General features: G+C 37.4%; 1 protein-coding gene across 2 annotated transcripts in view; it reads left to right on the top strand.

Moving 5' to 3' along the window:
• SNF4Agamma (SNF4/AMP-activated protein kinase gamma subunit) overlaps positions 1-17,551 on the top strand; it is a 426,140-nt gene that overhangs the window by 60,649 nt on the left and 347,940 nt on the right. For both annotated transcript variants that reach the window (XM_071595647.1, XM_071595648.1), the window contains exon 2: positions 4,344-4,601. In XM_071595647.1, the coding sequence (XP_071451748.1) occupies positions 4,359-4,601 (243 nt within the window). In that variant the 5' untranslated portion in view covers positions 4,344-4,358. The remainder of the gene's footprint in view (positions 1-4,343; positions 4,602-17,551) is intronic.

Genomic DNA, 17,551 nt, shown 5'->3' with positions numbered 1-17,551 from the left:
CCCTCTTACAGTTCCACTTTTTCCGGAAACTTAATACCCACTGGTTTGCTTGCTTCACTAAATCCCGCCCTCCTTCCATACCTCCATCAGCCCATTTCGTTTCTCGCGTCAGCTGTTAATCAATGGATAATTCTCTTGCTCTGGAGCTTATAGCACTTTTTCCGGGAGACATAAATTTTCTTCTCTCTCGCCATTTCCTGCGAATTGATGGCTATGGCCGAGTAATGGGATCCCAATAGTTCTATCCAGAAGGCGACTCAAAATTGGAGAAAGGAAACGAGCACTCCGAGCGTATTTTTCTTGGCCGGCTGTGTGAATGAGCTCCAATATTTTTTGTTTGAGTAGTATGAAAAATGTAGGTTCTTGTAGTCATAAATAGTAGAGATTATCTAAATCTGCATTAAACCTCCCATGCAAGAGGGTGATCAAGGATTTATCGGGAAGACATCATCCAGTCGTCCAAATATTTTTATTCTTTTTCGTATACGTATCATCCATCAGTTTATAGCTGGGATTACAATGTCATATCTATGAAGTTCCTCGCAGATGTCACCTTACTCTGAAGACAGCTCCATGAGCCCTTGTTTAATATTGGCGTACTTTATTGTAACTTGTTGTTTCAATAGCAATTTTACATCGAGGCCGGGCGGTGAATGACGCTCCAACTTGCCCCAGGGGCACTGACAAGCCAAAAGTATCGTGTCGGGATCACATAGGCCTCCAAATGATTCCGAGAAGCAAATAAAAACAATTCAGTTGACATTCCCTCTTTTTAATCCCCTTAACCCTTTCTAAATGCAGAACTGTGACCGAAATGTATGATGTGACGAAAATGATAGGTGTGTTGGGAGCAAATTTTTCTCGACCAGTCGCCAAAAAGCACAACTTTCAGCAATTAAGCGAGGTGATTTTATTCATTAAAAGTTTTATTCATTTTTGTAGCGGAATATTGAAAACCGTAATGGAAAGGAAACTTTTAGGTAAACCTGGAAGAAAAAAGAAGAGAATAATAAACCTTTTATAGGTACATAATGAAGGTAGGAAGTATGCGGAAGAAGTAATTGTGGGCAAATATGGGGAATATTACGCGAAACTAAATGACTGATAGCAATTAGGGACCATTCAAAACCTATCTTAATGAGGTAGATTGACAATGATGTTGAAGGAAATACTTCAAAATTTTGAAAAACGAAGTACCAGAAAAAAATTGAGCAAACTAATATCCTACACCATCTTAATAGTGGTGCCAGTTTCACCAGGTTCATCGACGAAACTGTTGAATCCTCGCTCATGAGGTTGGTCGTTCTTGAATCGGTTTTCCTTTAGCTTTTGTTCCTAATTCCTATCTTTCCGCTGTTGCCCATAGGGATGGATCAATGGTAGATTGCTGGTCTCTTGTTCGGTTTTTGAGCGCTTCCCCAGCATTCCAACTCAGGAACAAAGTCGACTCTATTAATTATTCAAAATGTTTTTTCAAGAATCTCCATGGCTGATCAATGTTCCTTCTACATTGTTTGTTACGATCATAAAATGGGGATAGTAAAATTAGTTCTTCTGGGAACTGTTGTAATCGTCTGATCCAATCGTATCATAAAGGAAAAACTTGTCTTCTCTGGACGATTTAGAAAGTGCATCCGGAACATTCAATCCTCTAGTAAATATTTCTTCAATTCCCATAAAAACTGCAGAAGACAAAGTTATATCTGGTAATAAAAACTGTTTCTCTTAATTTCTTTCTAATTTCTCCTAAGTAATGTAGCTATCAATTGATGAGTGAAACCAGAGCAAACCTATTCAATTCATTTCCCTTTCTGTATGATTTAATGGATCCCAATATTACCATAATTTCATCTCGTTCCTCTATTAGATTGTCGCGACTCAGATTTATTAGTGTTTCCTTTTTTATAGCTTGTGTCATAATCCTCGTCTTATCACAAGATTAAGGCGATTAGTAGTGATGATGTAATGTCTTTCGAAAGCTAAGAACGTTAAGTGTTTATTTACCGTTTTCGTCAGGGTTATTATTTGAGTCATAATGAATTAATCGGTGAAAGAACTCGGTGTTCTCGTGTGAGACAATGACATTTTTGAATAGCATTTTTTATGAGACAGGAATATGTAAAACATTTTCCATATCGACATTACAATATATGATCCTCTGCAAACCATTGGTATGTTAAATTGCAGGGCACCTGCCAATGTACAGTACGCGGAGAGTTGCGACTACTTATCGTGAATGGGAAACAGGCAGTATAAATATTTCTACGCGTGGCATACGAAGGATACCTGTAAAGCGAATATGAACTGCGCCAAGGGGAAAAAATGCCGACAACTTCGAAAATAGGGTGTTAGCATGTGTTAGAACCCGTAACTGCAAAAAAAAAGAGACCATTCAAGGCTATACTACAAATTAATACTCTTTATTCCCTAGCTGATGTGTGTAGCAGCTGTTTCCTTCTCATATTTTTCTCGTAAAAACCAGCATCTTAAATCTATCCATATAAAAATGTATCCCCCTAAGGTATATCCTTGTTCTTCATGATATGATAGAGCTTTCTAAATTTCATGCAAGTCTTCAGAAAACTGATCTGCCTCAGATATTTTTTGTCACACAACATCGGTAATATATATTGAATATTTATTTTGTTTTAGTAGTTCCCCAACGAAGTAAAATCTTAAATTATCTGTGTACGTTACTTACCTATTTCCCCAATTGATACCTAGCTATAGCCATTTTTGCTTTAGAATTTGTTTTTTTTATACACACAACGATTTGGTTTAAAGGCTTTGGGAGCCGGCGTTTATCTTCCTATTATTGACTTTAGATGCTAGAGTGGAGAGAGTCTAACTGAGGCGCACTCTCCCCTTGGGTAGTCATTATGTATGCTCGAGCGTGTCATTCCAGGTTCTGAAATAATCCAAAGCCCCAGAAAAGTCATTTGTATTCGAAATCTTGTGAATGTTGTACCGACCGCCGCTTTAAAAACCTTTAAAATATGAGTTCAGGAGCACGCAAAGATTTTAGCGAAAGATATTCCAAGTAAAAATCCCAAGATATCCCATATTAATCAAGTAAGACGGTAGTTTATGCAAACCTTACCTCGGCATATCACTTTCATTATAGTTATTTTCGTCTAACACATAGACATTTTATAGACATTTTGGTATTGTAAAGTGTAGGAACATCATTTAATATTTTTACCCTTTATCATTAGTTTGAAAGAACGTGCTTCTCTTTATCACGATAATAAATTCCTTTATTAGCTCCTATAAGAGAGAAGTTATTTAATTTTATGCCACAAATTTTAAAACGCCATTTATATTCCACCGAAATATGGTAAACTTTAATTTGTCCATTTCACAGAAACTTTTTGGCTACGAGTATGGTACACATAACGCTTGCGAATACACATTTTTCCGTTTGTTCTCAAAATATTCTTGCGTTGAATATTTTATTATTTTGAATTAATGAAATAAGAGAATAGTTAATAAATTCAGCGTAATGTGAAGATCAAAATCAATTTGAGCGACCATCTCAATTCCAGATATGCGAGTTGTTCTCGAGTTGACGCCCACCTGCCGGCAGTTGTTAATTATTTCAGAAAATGAAACATTTAAGTCGGTGTCGCGACGAATTGTTGTTTTAAAGGTGTTTCTAAAGAGCACGATTCCGTAATGGGGGACCTCATTTGTGTAATTGCTGGTGTTCTCGTCACAGAATGTCCCTCTCATCCATTGCGTGTCTCGTTTTCGCGCCCGTATGTCATTCTGTCCCTTTCCCTATCCGAAAGAACATCATGATATAAAGTGCCTGCCATTTTCCGATGCCAACTTGTATTACGAGTGTTTGGTGGTGTTGAATTTATAATGCTATGAATGTTCAATCAACTGCATACCAGGGTAATTTCAGTCACCGCACCGTCAAAGTTCAATGTTTTTCTGTTGATTATACCTGGGAGGAGGAATTCGTTGCGATGCAGGACAACTAGGATAGTAGAAAATTTCCATAGTATCACAATGATCTCATCTGAAAACGCGCTCAAAATTTCTTCCAATCCTTATACGAATTGTAATTAGCAGGGACCGGGACTGGTTTCAATTTCATCTCTTCTGGAGAAAGGTCTCGGATTTCTGTCACAAGTAACATTTTTCCTTTGACAAAATAGCTCTCGGATTCTCTAAGGAAAAACTGCGACTCCTAGATGCCGTCTTAATTTTGGGAAACAACAAAATTAAATGGCAGTGCAATGTTTAAGGGGCCCCAAAATTTATCCCATTTTTTTCTCTCTTTCTTGACGTCTGTGCATAACGTTCCAATTCTATCTTCTCCCTCTCGCAATCAGCGCTCCGCTCCAAGGATGAGAGAGGAGAGCGGCGGAGGAGGAATGTCCCCCGTGAGCCCTGGCCCGGAAGCGTACGCCGCGGACGTGGCGCCGCCAGAGCACGAGGTGGCGCCCCTCGCCACGGTGGCCGTACGCGCAATTGTTTGCAAGTACTACAAGTTCCAGCCAATACCGGAGGAAGAAGTGACAGCGTCGGCCGCTGGGGGAGACACCTGCGCGACCAAGTCGATACCGGCTGCAAAAGAGGACGGAACTCAGGTAGGAAAGGATGATGGATCACGTATTAATGAAGAATATAGTCATTTGGGTTTGGGTGGACAGGAGAGAGCGGCCAGTGTTACGGAAAGGTGATAACACGCCGTCTTCAGTCTTTCGGGAGCTTTGAGCTGTAAAGAGGATGAAACAAGACAGATGGTCGTGGCAACCTTGGCAGAATTTTCGCGCGCATGTTGAGATACTTTTATTCTGTTTTTCGCATTACGGTCGGCTATTGTCGAATATTTTTTTCCAGAAGAGCTTGTCTTATTTTTTTGACTTTCATGCCGTAGTGTTTGAGTCGTGTGCAGTACAGCTGGAGTGCTTCACCTTTTGTCGATCTTTCAGGATAAGCCGCTTCGGTACTTCAAAGGTTTACCTTGTGTAATCTTAATATTATTCACATTTTTGTTTGCATCTATGGCTTCTCGCTCGTATGAATCGCAAGTTTTTGCTGAGCGAAGAGATTTTCATGGAAATTTAACCAGTTGTTATATTATTCTTTTTTCGGGAAATACTCGGAAAATCACTACCATAAGGTTTTTCCATGTTAGTCTATCACTGGAAAAACCGCTGAACGAGAATGCTGCCTAATTATTAGCTGGAAATTAGTTTAAAAAATCAAAAAAATATATTATAAAATTTTCTTTTCCTCGAACACATTGAATAATCTCATCCTGAGTTAATATCCGGGTGCACCTTACTAAAATCATTATGAGTTTTATCTCTTGAGATTAACAGAGATAAATAAATTCAGGCAAATGCGTTTGTTTGGTGCTCTCTCATCCTCACCATCATCGTTTCCTGCTTAAATGGGAAAGGAAATACGTTGAACTCATCTGAAATGTGTCAATAATGCCGATCAAAAGGTTTTTTTCACAAATGATAACATCTAAAACAAACAATGGAAGCCCTTTGTTCTAGATATGTCTTGGGCTATTTGCACCCCGGACATTGAATCCAATGTACCAGAAGATTTAACTGTGGATGCTGATATAGTAATGTACATCCTTCAAATTTGATTGCTGATCAAGATATGCCACTTTTCCCTTCAAAGTAAAATGTACTACCGTAAGGTGAACCGAAATAGTTAAAAATAATTCCAAACCTTCTTATACTGATTCTGGATTTCCAATACAATGCTAAATAGATGTTGAACATTTTATGAGCGCTATAAAAAATACCATTCTTTCAGTTGAATGGTCAGATAGTGGTTACTAATGTGGTGAAAGTACGAAGATAAAACAGAATCCCCTCAGGGATGTGAAAAATATAGATTGCTTTTTGGACAATCATAAGAATTTGGAAGAATGAAGTAGAACTGTGACTTTTCAATGTTTCCTAAAATTGAACTTAACTTTTAATTTCCTTGGCGAATGCGGAAATCCCAAATTAAAAATTTATTAGTGATTCGATAAAATGATTATCACTCTAGTATGATTAGGTCGTTTCCTCCGTTAAATGCAGACAGGAAACCACGCAAATGCCTAACTTCCGTCATCCGTAACTACAGGTACAATAGTTTAGCGTAATAAATATCGTTTCTCGTTGTCGGAGTGAATAATTGTTCCGAACAAATGAAAAACGCACCGAATTCCATTCTATAAAATCCCCTGATGGGAATTGAGTTTTTTATCTCACATTTCGAGAAAGATTCTGTTTTTTTCTATAAGGGAAGACGCTGCTAAAGAATTCTCAACCACGTGGACACCTTTTCTTTATCGATTTTATGCAGTATAAAAATATGAATTGCAATCATGTACGCTGCACATCCAAAACATAAAAGTATAAAGTTAAAAAAGAGCCTAAAATTAAAGTGATAATATCTGAAGCTTTATTTCTTTCTAAGAAGTGATAAACAGAATAGGAAATAAATCCAAGGGTGTCTTAATCATCATGATGCTATGTTTCACTTAAAGATTTTTCTGTGCTGAAGAGAAAGTTTTCGATCTGTTCCCCGGAGTTATGCGGGGAAAGTATTGACCATTCTGTTAACCTGTTAGGTAGGTATTTCGCCACCTACCTTAAAATTCGCCACTTCAATTACCACCTCCAGAGATGGCTGCGTTGTAGCGCAATCTAGTTTTCTTGATTAGTTTAATATCTTCAGCCGACTTTAAAAATCTAATAATAGCCACTAGACGGTTATTTATGAGAATATTCTAGAATTGAAATAAAATTTCCTATCCAGAATCTGTTACATACTCTCTGCTGGTCATTTTCCTTACCTACCACTTCTCATTAGATGTACTTCATGTTACTCCTCCGCTCGTTACCGTAGAATTTCGTTCTCACAAAGACAGCGTCTAAGGGAATTAATTGATTTCCTGGCGAAGAAGAACACGCCCTTGATCTTGAACCTTGAGGTTGAAATTCTCGCACGTCAGTTATTTCGTGCTTCTTGATTCTTCTACGGCCAGCAATTCTTAAACTGGAACACGCAATCTTCATAAAAACACCCCTTCCTCTCTGTTCCCGCAGGGGTTGCGACTAGCGTGGTATCTGAAGTGCGCAGTCGCCCGGGCATAACTTTTTCGAATGCTCTGCGTTAAATAGTTAAAGCAGCACACTTCCGCAGAATGTCTTAGCTTCAGTGCTCAGAATTCATTGTTGAGTAAGGTGATTTCCCTGCTACAGTAAGTATACATACTATACTTGCCGCTCGCGGTTTTCCAAAAATTTATTCCGAAAATCAAGGCTTATTATATTTTTTGTGGCAAGTTCCCAAGATGTTATCGTTCCCTAATTCTGTGTGGGTATGCCTCCACCACAGAATGAAACTTTTATTTTGAGCATGGAGAATTTTATTTTGAACTTATTTCAGACTTTCCATGTGGAACTTAATGATACCAAGGAAATTCTCAACCCGAGAGTGGCACGCTTGGTCAGATGAAGGAGATGTCACCTCGTGCATCTATAAGATCTTAGTTTTCTGTATTCTATTTCCAAGGAATCCTACACAGAGACATTTTTGCTGTTTTAATAATTATTTTTTAATCATCGGTAACGGAGCACTTGTGCATAGTTACGCACAACATTAAAAAATGTTTAGCTGTTTATCGGATAAAAATTGAGACCTGGTGAGCGGTCGATTACCGATTAAATTTTTAAAAGTAAGCTTCCCAGAATTTAATTTTGGAGAGGTGAAAACTCTTCCTATGCCAGATTCCGTTCGTTGTATTCTTTGTTAGCAAGTTTCCTTTCGTTGTACGTCATATGATTATCGTATCTAATTACGCTCATTTTTCTATTTCATATAAATACCATATATTAATTTAGATGCATTTACATGAAAAATATTTTACTCAGGAAGATATATTTTACTTCCTCTTTGTCCTTTTTATTTTTCTACATCGCATTGGGAATGATTCATGATGTTCACGAAATTACTCCCCCAGTTGGGGTTCTTAATGAATTGTTTTTTCTTTCGAAAGTGGATCAATTATCATTATATTTTGGTAAACTATATGAAGGTTGTGCTACTGCTATCTTTCTCGTCCCTCATTTTGATTGGCCTCTCATTGAATGATGCTGCTCATGCGTTATAGCTTTTGAATTCTTCGCTATAATTTTTTTTACCATAGGGAGGGGAAGTTTTTAGAGACATGAGATTTGTGGACATTTGTATCATCTAGTTATGTTAGATTTGGGCGTTTGTGGTCCATCCCAATAAGAGGTCTGTCCAATAAATACGCGAACTGAGGCCATTAAAAACTTTATTTTACAAAATTTAGTCCATGTCGATTTTGTCCTCTTCAAAGTTCTCTCCATTCGTTGCTATGCACTTATTCCATATTCTTTTCCACTGTTTATAGCAGTTAGGCTTTTTAGTTTTCTCGTCGTTTCTTGCTTTATTGCGTCCACATCTTCCCAGTGATATCCCCTCGTCACATTTTTGCATTTTGGGGATAGGAAAAAGTCTCAGGGGGCGAGGTTGGCGAGGTCTGGCGAATAAGGAGGATGATCAAGGATGATGATTGAATTTTTTGCCAGAACTGGCGTAAATTCATAGCTGAATGTGTAGGTTCAATGTCATGGTGAAGGATCTATAGGATTTTTGTACATTTTTTTTAAACCCAAATGTTCGGTTAAAATAGTGTATAATATTGATTTTTCTGAATTCAGTTCATCGGCTATCATTCGGACAGTTTTTCGACGATCGGTAAGGATAAGGGGCCGCACACGATCAATGTTGTTGTCAGCACAGGTGATTGAAGGTCGTCCCGGCCTTGCATCATCCGTGGCAACTTGTCGGCCATCTTTACAACGCTTAATCCTCTTGAAAACGGATGTTTATTCAGAGCATTATCATCGTAAACAGCTGTCAACATTTCAGTAATTTCTTGATAATTTTGCCGTACTTCACCAAAAACTTGATGTTGATTCGTTGCTCCGTGATTTCGTCAATTTCCATTTACGACAAACAGTAAAAACAAGGACAACAGATACTAACATAACTGGCACCATGCGCACAGCTCGACGATCCGCTGAGCACAGACGGCTCATTGGATCTCAGGCAACTAGCGTCGCTAGTGGGCGGGGCTATAGTACGCGTCATGGCCGCCAGGCTGCACCAGTTCACGTAATTATTGGATAGACCTCGTATACTCCTACTTTTGGGTCAGACCTTGTAGATTACTCTTGATTAAATTGTGTATGGCTAGTGGGAAAGTATCTATGAACTTATTGGAGTTCAGTTAAGTACCGGTTTCCTGACTTAATGGGGAATATTCTGAATTAACCTTTTGGAAAAATGATCCCGCAATCTACAACATACAGCATGGTGGAAGGCGCAGTGCGAGGATATGGAAAGTTTGCAGAGGAAGGGTGAAATTAGTGAGCTGTACAGCAAAGTTAAATCTTTAACGGGAAGTAAGAAGCGAAGATCTATGCTAAGAGTTAGAGATAAGGCGGGTAAGATAATAGTTGACACAGGAGAGATCCAAGAGAGATGGAAGGAATATATAGAAGAACTGTATAGTAAAGAACCTATACCAACAAAGTTGTAGCAATGAAATCTCCAAACGAGAGGAATGCAATCAGGAAGTATTTGCCTGTTTCGTAGATTTCGAAAAAGCGTTCGATAGAGTGGATTGGGAAAAACTAATGAGTATTCTGCAGAAAATAGGAATAGATTGGAGGGAAAGGAGGCTAATCCGCAACCTGTACATGTCTCAGACTGCTCAGGTGCGGGTGGGGAACGAGGAGTCCGGATGGGCAGTGTTAGGAAGAGGTGTAAGGCAGGGTTGCCCATTATCACCGTTGCTGTTCAACCTGTATGTAGAGGAAATGATTAAAGAGGCATGGGAAGAACTGGAGGTAGGAATGAAAGTGGGCGGGGAATTCGTAAAATCAGTTAGGTTCGCTGAAGACCAAGCTTGGTTTGTCCGTCAGCCATGGGGTTAAAAGCATTACTGAGTGAATTGGAAATTCAGTGCGACAGATATGGGATGAGAATCAATATTAATAAAACAAAGGTTATGTGATTTTCTAGAAAGAAAAAAGTTAAGCTAAACATTAAAATAGGAGGGCAAAAACTGGAGCAGGTAGAACAGTTTACGTATCTTGGAAGTGTTTTGGACCAACACGGTCGAAGTAGTATGGACGTAAGGAGAAGAAATGCACCAGGCAAAGACGCTTTCACAAGGAGGAGGGAGTTGATGTCAGGAACGCTGAGTAAGGATGTTAAGAAAAGACTCGTAAAAACTTTGATATGGAGAGTAACTGTGTAGGATGCGGAAACATTGTCATTGAAACAGGAGAACACACATAGATTGGAGGCTTTTGAAATGTGGGTGTGGAAAAGAATGGAGAAGGTGAACTGAACCGTAAACAAATGAGGAAGTATGGTGGTCGAGGAGAGGCGTTTGATGGGAGAAATCACTGGGTGGCAGGGAAAATGGATGAAGGGGGTATTGACCGGCAGCGGGATGTTGAAGACTGTAATTGAGGGGAGAATGTTAGGAAAACGAGGAAAGGGAAGGAACAGGATAGGGATGTTGGACGGGATGAAGGGAGTAAGAAAGTACTCGGAGATGAAGAGGGATCTGATGTAGAGTAGGATACTGGATTTTGTGTTTTGTTAGGAGTCACAAAATATTTATTTGGTAGTTGTGTCCATCCAAAAACCTACCTTAACCGGTAGATTACCTTACCTTATATATTGAAGCTTAGTTTATGTTTGCCAAAATGTACCCTCTGGAAATAGCTCATTGTTTAGAATCGATTTACTATTTTATGGATGTCCTCGTTAAAAAAATTCCAAATTCTTAATTGCACTGAATCTTAAATTGTTTGTTTATTTTTTTCTAGAACTTTATTAAACATTGTCACTAAAATTTTGCTTTATGAAGTAGCTTGATTCCTTCGATTTTCTATCGGACGTATACATTAGCCTAAAAAAGGTACGTACATCATGCCTGTATCTGGATAGCAGTTATATAGAATCTAAAAGCCACGTGACTCTTGATTTTCAGAGTTTTTTTGTGTAATAGGCTTTTCAAGAATAACTCAATTCCACGAAATCCATATCTCCAAATATTTTCTATCATTTTTATTTCAAAGAATGAATTGGCGTTTGCGTCGAAATGAAACGACAGCATAACAGGATCCCAAAGATAATCAGTTAGAATGAAGTTACATTAGAAATGAGAAGGAAAAGCAAGTGATTTGGAAGTAAAGTAACAGGAATACAAGTTGTCGTAAGCATTGTTCGACTTCAGGGCCGGCCGTTTGTACTGAGTGTGGAAAGCAGAGGCAATAATCGGTAGCATTAGCAACGGTCGGCGGACGTAGGTGACGTCTTTATCGTGGATTATTCATTCGAAGAACCGTAACTCACCTTACTCCTTAGTTTCCTCTCCTATGGTTAACTTTTTTCCCTTTATGGTCATGATACCTGCTGTTCCCCAGGACTTGTCCCCTTACTACCATGTCCATCTTTTGCCTTTCAGTAGTTCTCAGCAGCAGCAGTAGTTCAGTAGATCTCAGCAATTTGTCTTTTGCCTTTACCCTCTTTACTCTCTTCATCTTTTACTCGATCTCCCAAATAGAACAAGTGGGCTAGGCTGCGTGTACGTTAGTATAACTTTCCTCGCAATAAGTTACACAATAAATAAAATGGTAACAAAGTATGGAAAACTGGGAAAATACACTAAAAATTTAAAATTTATGTAAATAAGTTCAAAATAAAGTTATTTTCATTAAAGCTTCTGCATTGCCATTAATTATAGCTTATAGCTTGTTGAGTACGTTGGCTGAAATAGTTGTGCTGCAATTTAAAATAATTTCGAGTTACAGTTGGTCCTTGGTTATTGGGGAGAGAAATATTTATCGAGTTATTTGAAAATTCGGTTTTCGTTTTCAAGTTATGGAAAGAATTTGAAGTGGATTAAGGTAATGAACGTCGGCATATTTCAAATTAATTTCTCAATTAGTGTTAATAAACGGAATATGTTTAAATTAAGGAGTATATTCTTCCGAAGTACTGAAACTGCATTTGATACAACATCATTCGTATTTTATTTTATACCATGTGAACGCGCAGCAATATTCCCTCTTTCTAATTCAGTATTTTATAAGCGTTTTTTCAAATCTCTCACATGTTCTGACTAGAGAGTGATACTCTCCTTCAGCGTTTCATTTGAGGCTTTTATAACTGTCTCGTGTGCTTTGCCTTACTCAGCGCACGGTAACGATCGCTACAACGTTCATTTTATCGTTATGTCCTTTCTCTTTCCTGAACTCCACCTAGCGTTCATTGACCTATTCTGGTTTCTTGGAAATATAATAAGTTTATGGTAAAACCGTCTTGTTCAATCACGCAATATGTGCTGAAATCGCACCGCGGCCTCGACTTGTAACCTATTTTAGCTTTTATTGACCACTGGCTGACTGCAAATTAATTTCGTTTTTCGATTTATTTTTGAAGTTCAGAAAGCAGATTTCTCTGACTCTCGAGTCACCGAAACAACATTTATGGATAAAATAAATGTTCATGCGTACTTATTAGTTCTTACTTTCTTGTTTTTCACTTTAATATGGAATACCTTGACTCTTTTGTTCACCAAGGACTTTACGTGCTGTATTATTATTAATATCATGTGGAGTTACTTAAATCCTAATCGTTTAATAACACAGACATCTGTTGGTATTATCTACTGCGTATTTTATTAAATAAGAGTATATTGTATAGGTCGTCATTATCGTCCGGTCAGGATCTTGCAGATACTGATATAAAATTCTTGCAGCTGTGTTCACCAATTTTTCCTCGTTTTCTCCATGTATTTTTCAAATCCTAGCATTTTATTTTTCCGCCTTGAAACTTCATAGATTATTCACCTTTTTTCCTTTTCCATTTTCTTTAAAAAAACTCCAGTTCTTAAGGAAAACCTTAACCTCGTTCATTTAATACCTAATAAAATCATATCCTTTGATGTATTCACACAAAATAAAGGTGATATCGTTTTTTTCTGCTAAAATCTTTCTCCGTATTTAATCAAAAATTTCTTGGAACCGTAATTTTTAAATCACGTTTTTATCGTAGAACATCTCCCTTGAATATATATAATGTGCTTTTCTCACACAATTGCTAACTTCTACGTTATCAATACTTTTTAATCATAGTGTCGATAGAAATCGTATGCTTCGTGTCGGGCAGGATAATATTAATTTTCTGCTATAAAATACTGGTGTTAATAAAATTAATAATCAGAATGTTGGTTCCTCTTAGTAAATTTCTCGTTGCTATTAATATTTCTTTATATTTGTTGAATAGAAGGATTTATTTCACTGTGCTAATTTTTGAAGCATGTGAGTCCATATTGAGCCATCTTACAATGTCTGTGTCTATTGAAATTTATTTGAAAACTAATGCTATGAAGCTTGCAATAGCAAATAATGAAAATCAAGGAAGTAATTTGATATTTCTCTTCTCACAGAAAAGTTGTTCCCAGGCAGTCATGCTTGGGTAAAACAATCATGAAAAGAAAGTTAAATTATTCAAAACTATACCGTATTACAACTACCGTTCCTATTTTCGTCCATTATAGTACATTCAGCGATTATTGTTCCTTCTGTTCCCATATATACCCTCGTTATTTGATGCCTAACTTATTCTTTCCATTTCTTGAGAATCTCATTTATTTCGTTTCTAAAATATTCAAGAGATTTTCGTTTACTTCACCTAAGTAGTCGTTTCCCTGTACTCCGGCCATTTTAAATGAGTTTTAACTATAATTTCTGCGTTCTAAATGAAAATTATAGCCCTATGGTCTTAATATTCTACTTCTTTTCTCTTTATTTGGATTGGAATTAAAATTGCCGTAGGGAAGTCATTTGTTCAAATGTCTTACTTAGAAATGTTGAAGACGAAGCCCCAAAATTATTCCTACTCTTTGCCCTAAGCTCTTTGAGTACTTCTCTACTGAGGTATAATTTACTGTACCACCCTTTTCCTTTTTATTTGTCAGAGCTCTTTTTCCATCTTGCCTTCGAGTGTTTCTGGGACCAAGTTTCCCTCAACCATTTCGTTTTCTCTGTGCATATCAATACTCTCATAATACTTATATTCTATGGGTCCTCCACGAATTCCACCTCTCTTGGATGTTTTACAAGCCAGATGGTAAATTAACTGTATGAGGTAAATAATTTCATTCGGAGATTTTGAGATTTGGATTTTCAAAAGGGAAAAGGAGATGAAGTAGGAGAAAAGTACTGGGAAAAAACGACTAGAATATCGATAAAAATGTGAGAAATGTATTTATTTGTGAATACATGTGTATACATAGGAATGGCTGCCTTGCCAAAGAAGCCTTATGACCAAGGCTAAGGGAGGATTTTATTTAATAATTCCATTACCCTCAAAATGTTGTAAAAGTGTTTATTTTGCCACGCGACCGACAGGCACCCAATGTACAAAGGGTGGCTTCGAATGAGTTTCTAAGAAATTCACGGAAAAACCCGTTTGAGGGGAGAGGTCCTTTCTAGGGGGATGTCCTTTCAGATCTACGTAATTCGCCAGGAAAAAGAATTTTAATCTTCTTGGCCATGCTCCAGTTTGTTGAGCAGACTTTTTTTCCTCTCCCTTTCGTTTCATCTGCTTCGCCGCTTCCTGTCCCCTCGGAACAATAGTTTTTGGATCTTTCTCGATTGAGTTCCGTATGTATTTCCATTTAGCCTTGCTCGTAATTCTGCGAAGATGGTCCATTTAAATCCTTCTTTTTCACACGGAAGTATTCGTTCAAAATGTCGTGTTTGGGAGCAAAAACCCACTTGCTATCTAATAAATAACTTAGCTAAGAAGACAAAGCATGTCACATCAGGAATTATGCACCACGATACATTTGGTAGTTTAAAAATCGAAAGAGACAAGTCGGTAATAACTAGGAGAATATTAGAAGAATTTGATCTTCCTGAAGTGGTTGATGATGGTTGTTTTATTGCAATAAAAATGCCCAGTAATGGTCAATGGGGATTGCTGTGCTAAAGTTCCTTTAAAAAACCTAATATATTCTCAGTTATTTTGATGTGCGTTTTCTTCAGCGAGAGAGAGGACGGAGATCCCGCTCCCAGAAATAACTTTCCTCGCCTTCCTCAAAATGTATTCAGGGCATCGAACCTACTTTTTTGCCTCAGTTCGTGCAACGCTAATAAAATTTTCTGCTGAGCTCTCTTCTGCCGATCGCTGAAAATATGTAAAATGTTCGTTGCCCGTAGGTTTTTTACACTCAACCGTAAAAATCGTCATTTCTGTTATCGCAGCAATTTCTGTTATGTGAACTGGCATGATTGAAGACGTGAATTTTATCCGTTAATGTTCAAGAGGGTATTAAAACATTGAAATGCTGTGCTGTTATGCAACGGTGAATGCACAGTACTTCGTCTTGATTCATGATGGTATCCTGCGCTATTTTATCCCATGCTAAATATATTTTAATATCAGCGAATCGTTGTTATCTTAAAGTAGTAGAATTTTCATTATATTTTGTTGGCAATAGAATGTTGTGCCGAAACCAGTCGAAATCTATCCATATGATTTGTTTTTCGTTTTATGCGATTTTTAAATTTTCGGTAAGCTAGTTGATATTGGACGGTATGTGATTGAAATTATCAGTGGGTAATATAATTGCGCACTGGGTAGACTGAAATTCCAGGAAAAGTTTTCCAATTCTTGCAATATGAAATTGGCCCAGTACTGAAAAAATTATATATTACGAAATAAAAGCCCTTGGCGAGCAGCAGCGTGGAACGCCTTGGGCAATCAATCGATTCAAAATGAAAACAAGAAATGCGACTATTACTTCGATCGGGCATAGTAGCCTGTCATATCCTGTACAAATTATAGGATTTTGACATGAATTTGTCATTTCATTTAGGTCAAATAAAAATTCATTTATTTTTTAAATATGGATATCAAACAAAGGTTCATAGTCTATTTTTGCATATTCTATATTCTATTTGCATATCTATCCATGTTCGGTTGGAAATTTCATTTAAGTGGCTCTCAAATCTTTTCCAAAAAAGATGAGTGGTTTCTTTTAAGGTGGAAAGTCGACGCTATAGGTTTCTTAACCTTCAACTGTAGTTTTGAGTGTGAAATACCATTATATTTCATGATTTCTTGAGAAAATTGTGAATTTCTAAACTTATCTTTTCGAGGATTTTCATGGGGTTGCTAATTGCGCATATCTACTTCACGGCCACTCTACTCGGTAAACAGCAGAACATAAAGTTTGTTTTCATAGATGTATATATCTTTAATGTGAGATATACGTTATGTTTTACGCTACATTGTATCGTTTCATAAATAACTCTTTTCCTTTTATACTTACCCCATCATGAATGGTAATGTCTTTAGTTTTCATTCCATGTTGTCTTTCGTTTCTCGAACGATATGCTGGATCCCTGAGAGAAGGGGGTTAAAGTCGGCGTGAATGTAAAATCTCCTTGTGGTTCCAAATTGGTGATTGCGTCCATCTTCCTTTTTATTGAAAAACAAAAGTTGAGGTTTCGTGATACCTTTGGAAAAGTAGGACAGGAAAAATATGTTTAGAAAGGATTTCAATTTTCAAGGTACCTTCCCGCTTACGCGAAAGATATGATTTAACCTCACCTCGGGTAGGAAGAGAAATCTTTGAATGAAATTGACGATAATTAAATGCCAAATATTAAAGTATTAAGAATGCCAATAAAATTATTACTGCGCTACTGAAGTTTGGCGCCACCGGGTAACGTTTGCTATTTAATGTAGTTATGTAATTGCCCAGAATGTAGTAAATATAGTAATATATTCATAAGGCTCTTCTTCAAGTTTTGGCATTACTACATGCGAGTACCTGCTTCATTTCACGCTAATTCTGAAAAGAAACCGTTTTGAAAATGTTCCACTTCACTTTATTGAGAGAATTAACGATATTTAAAATACATACACGCACGCTGGGACTTTCTTCTTTTTCCTCCTGTGGTCATAACCTTCATAATATTGTTGTGACGCAAAATACAAACGAATATTTATCCCACTTTCTCTTCGCTATTCCCCTCAAGAATCTTCTTGCGGGTACTCAGGTGTAGCATGTCCGGGATCAGCGCAAATATAATATCTCAGCCCTTCGAGGAAGTTCTTCGTGAACTGTTCAAACCGTTCATTTGAACTTCGCAAATCACCCGGGGCACATATATAAGGTAATATTTTGCAAGTCATCCGTTTAGTTGTGGGTTGTAATTAGAGGAGGTGACTTGAACCGACATCATATGTTCAATTCACTCTCATTCAGCAATATCATGTGGATATTACCGAGCTGTCAAAAGCAATTTTCGTTATTTTATCCAAATTACTTGATATGGAATAGTTGGCGGCATTTTTACATGTGAGCGGAAAATTTTGTGGCCAACATTCTTTTTTTTTGTTATTTTTACCGCGAGTTTTGGATGATGGACTCAAGTAAGTGGAACTT

The sequence above is a fragment of the Hetaerina americana genome, unplaced genomic scaffold (assembly GCF_022747635.1).
Source record: "Hetaerina americana unplaced genomic scaffold, ioHetAmer1.1.p SCAF_7, whole genome shotgun sequence".
In the NCBI taxonomy this organism is placed as follows: domain Eukaryota; kingdom Metazoa; phylum Arthropoda; class Insecta; order Odonata; family Calopterygidae; genus Hetaerina; species Hetaerina americana.
Note: the sequence above shows the minus strand (reverse complement) of the source record. Positions and strands in the feature narration are given on the sequence as shown.